We start from the raw sequence: 3,154 nt of genomic DNA, 5'->3' as shown, positions 1-3,154 counted from the left end.
CAATTTGCATACCGCCACAACAGTTCTACTGATGATGCCATAGCCCTGACACTACATACTGCCCTGTCACACCTGGAGAAGAGAGACACGTATGTGAGGATGCTGTTTGTAGATTACAGCTCAGCATTCAATACCATCGTTCCCTCGAAGCTGGACAGGAAACTGCAGGATCTAGAACTAAGCAGCTCCCTCTGCAGCTGGATCCTTAACTTCCTGTCTGACAGACAGGAAGCTAAGTGGTCAGACTGGGCAGCATCACCTCATCCACACTGGTGCTCCACAGGGGTGTGTACTGAGCCCTGTCCTGTACTGGTAAACGGACTGATTCTTATATAGCGCTTTTCTACTCTCCCGGAGTACTCAAAGCACTCTATACAACATGCCTCATTCACCCCCACTCATACAACTCAAGTGCAACCTAAACTACATTCATACAGATTCATACTCCGATGAATGCATCGGAGGGCAACTCTGGGTTAGTATCTTGCCCAAGGATATTTGGCATGCAGACTGAGGAAGCCAAGGATCGAACCACCAACCTTCCGATCAGTAGCTGATCTGCTCTACCACCTGAGCCACCCCACTCTACTCACTCTACACCTACGACTGCACGGCCATTAGCAACTCCAACATCATTGGGAAGTTTGCGGATGACACTACAGTGGTGGGTCTTATCACCAAAGGTGATGAGATGGCCTACAGGGAGGAGGTGAGCGCCCTGACCCACTGGTGTCGAGACAACCATCTCACCCTCAAAGTCGCAAAGACAAAGGAGTTGATAGTGGACTTCCGGAGGTGCAGAGAAGTACACACCCCCATCACCATCAACGGCGCTGCTGTGGAGAGAGTGAGCAGCTTCCGGTTCCTTGGTGTACATCTGGCTGAGGATCTTACGTGGTCAGTACACACAGTGAAGAAGGCGCAGCAGCTCCTCTTCTTTCTCAGGAGACTGAAAAGATTCTGCAAGCCATTCTTATATTTTGCTTGTTCTTATGTTATTGTATTTTGCACACCTCTGTTGCTTGTGAAGCTCGCACACAAGAATTTCACTCACATGTACTGTACCAGTGTATCTGCACATGTGATGTGACAATAAAAGTGATTTGATTTGAAATCCCCCGCCGCCACGCCCTCTCCTCCCTGTGCCGCAAGCAGCAAGCGCAGCTCGCAAACGGAGGGCGCCCTTACTCCCCGCAAATGGCCGCAAGAACACCGATCGGTGCCTATGACATCCCCAGAATGCGCTGGCATGATGTCGGGGCAGCATGAGTACGAGCAACTTTTTTTTGCCGATGCCCGTTATGCCGCCCCCCACTACGATGCCGCCCCGGGCAACCGCCCATGTCGCCCATATCATGACTGCAGCGGTGGTAAAATTTACACACACTTGTTATTTGAGCAAAAGTGCAGATAAGAAATACTCTGGCAAGGACTGATTTGACTTCTTTACTCGGCAAAAGTGTAAAACTACAGGCTCTGAAATGTACTCAAAGAATACAAGTAACAGTAGGTCTTGAATGAAGGTGCGCTAGCTTTAAACTTTCAGTTCATCAAATGTCACTGAGCGCTCCTTTTAAAAAGATAAGCGCTCTTCTTCCTCCTGTCATGTCTTTCTTACATCTTTCTCCATCTCTGCGTGAAATTATCTCACAATCATCAAACTCATCTTTTCTCTGGTAAGCAGCTGCAGGACAACTGTATGACAGCCTTTGCTGCTACTGTCTGATCTATTGGAAACATTGCACGTGAAACTGCATTATTTTGTACTCCTGGTTATTTGTATTCATGTTCTACTCTCTTGTATACCTCGTCTGTTTGTATGTTGTACTCACTGATTGATTAATAAAGTTCTTGTTAAAAAAAATAAAAAAGCAGTGGGTGCGGACTTTGTCCACCAAAAACGGAGCTGAAGAAGGAGGCTCTTGACTTTTAAGCCATTTTCGTCTTCCTTCGCTTACCTACAATGGAGATACCAGTGTACACGCTGGATTCCTTCACCAATTTGCCGTTCAAGGGAAACCCTGCGGCAATTTGTCCACTTCTGCATGTGAGTAAAACTATTTAGGCCACAGCTTAATGTGTAGTCTGGCGCTATGGCGGCCTGCATCGGTGCTTCGCACAAGTGCAGACCAGAGGCAGAAATTCGTTCTGCAAAACAAGCTCGACAACATGTGTTTTTAAAGGTATTTTAACTCAAACAATTTTTTATCAATCAAACCATGAAAATTAAAGTGGGTTTTTTTGGTTTGCTTTCCTCTGAAAACTTTCTTATCACACAAGAACAGATACACACAATAAGATACATCAGCCTGCTGCTTCTAATTAACTTATTTAGTTGTTTATTCTTTTTCAGTCAGCAAACTTCGTCCGTTTGCCTGCCAGAAGCTTACAATCATCTGCTTTAGAAAGATGAACTCAAATGGAGGTCAGTCCACTACTGCCACCTGTGGCCAAGTGCTACTACTAGATTAACTTGTGACATATCTGCAGAAGAAGCTGAGTGGCTACACTTACATCTGGATCATTCAAATCGACCCACAAACATGTTGAAAGATGCAATGACAGCAATGTGGGTTGTCAGGACTAAAACCAATCATTAAGTAAAGACAACAGGGATCATTTGTTTCTGTTTATTTAGCATGCACAACATTTGTAGTCTGGCCTCCATTTGAGACTGCTCCAGCTGCTATGTGATAGTCTGCTACAAATTGCAGATCATATGCAAGTTTTGGAAATAAATCATGAATATTCCTTGCTTAGCATTAAAAGTAAACATTTCTAGCTCTCCCCCACTCAAACACAGATGACAAACCAACTGACACACCTGAGTCACTCACTTTCTTAAATCCAATCACTCTCACTGGCTCTGTTTATTACTAATCACTGTGTAACAGCTGTAAATTCACGGTAACTGCCATCTCCTTACAAATGTTTATAGATTAACCACAATTATACAACTCATACAAACTCTCTCCAGCCATGTTGTTGTTTTACCTATACTGGCTGAAAATGTTCATTTCCAGAGAAAAGACACAGGCAGACTATGCTTACAGGATGTGATGTTACAACACCAGTGAAATATGAATGTGTCATATATTTGTTCAAGACGTATTTCTTTGTTATGGGAAGAAATATTGAAATCATCATGAACAAC

At 44.2% G+C, this 3,154-nt stretch overlaps 1 protein-coding gene across 1 annotated transcript in view; it reads left to right on the top strand.

The window, feature by feature from the left end:
• Window positions 1–1,882: 1,882 nt before the first annotated feature.
• LOC102196326 (phenazine biosynthesis-like domain-containing protein 2) overlaps window positions 1,883–3,154 on the top strand; it is an 8,278-nt gene continuing 7,006 nt past the window's right edge. The window contains exon 1 of the mRNA XM_013909187.1: window positions 1,883–2,051. Coding sequence (XP_013764641.1) covers window positions 1,964–2,051 — 88 coding nt within the window. The 5' untranslated portion in view covers window positions 1,883–1,963. The remainder of the gene's footprint in view (window positions 2,052–3,154) is intronic.

This window comes from Pundamilia nyererei, unplaced genomic scaffold (genome assembly GCF_000239375.1).
Source record: "Pundamilia nyererei isolate P.nyererei 1_Seehausen unplaced genomic scaffold, PunNye1.0 scaffold00021, whole genome shotgun sequence".
NCBI lineage: Eukaryota > Metazoa > Chordata > Actinopteri > Cichliformes > Cichlidae > Pundamilia > Pundamilia nyererei.
The sequence above is the reverse complement of the archived record's forward strand: the minus strand, read 5'-3'. Positions and strand labels throughout refer to the sequence as shown.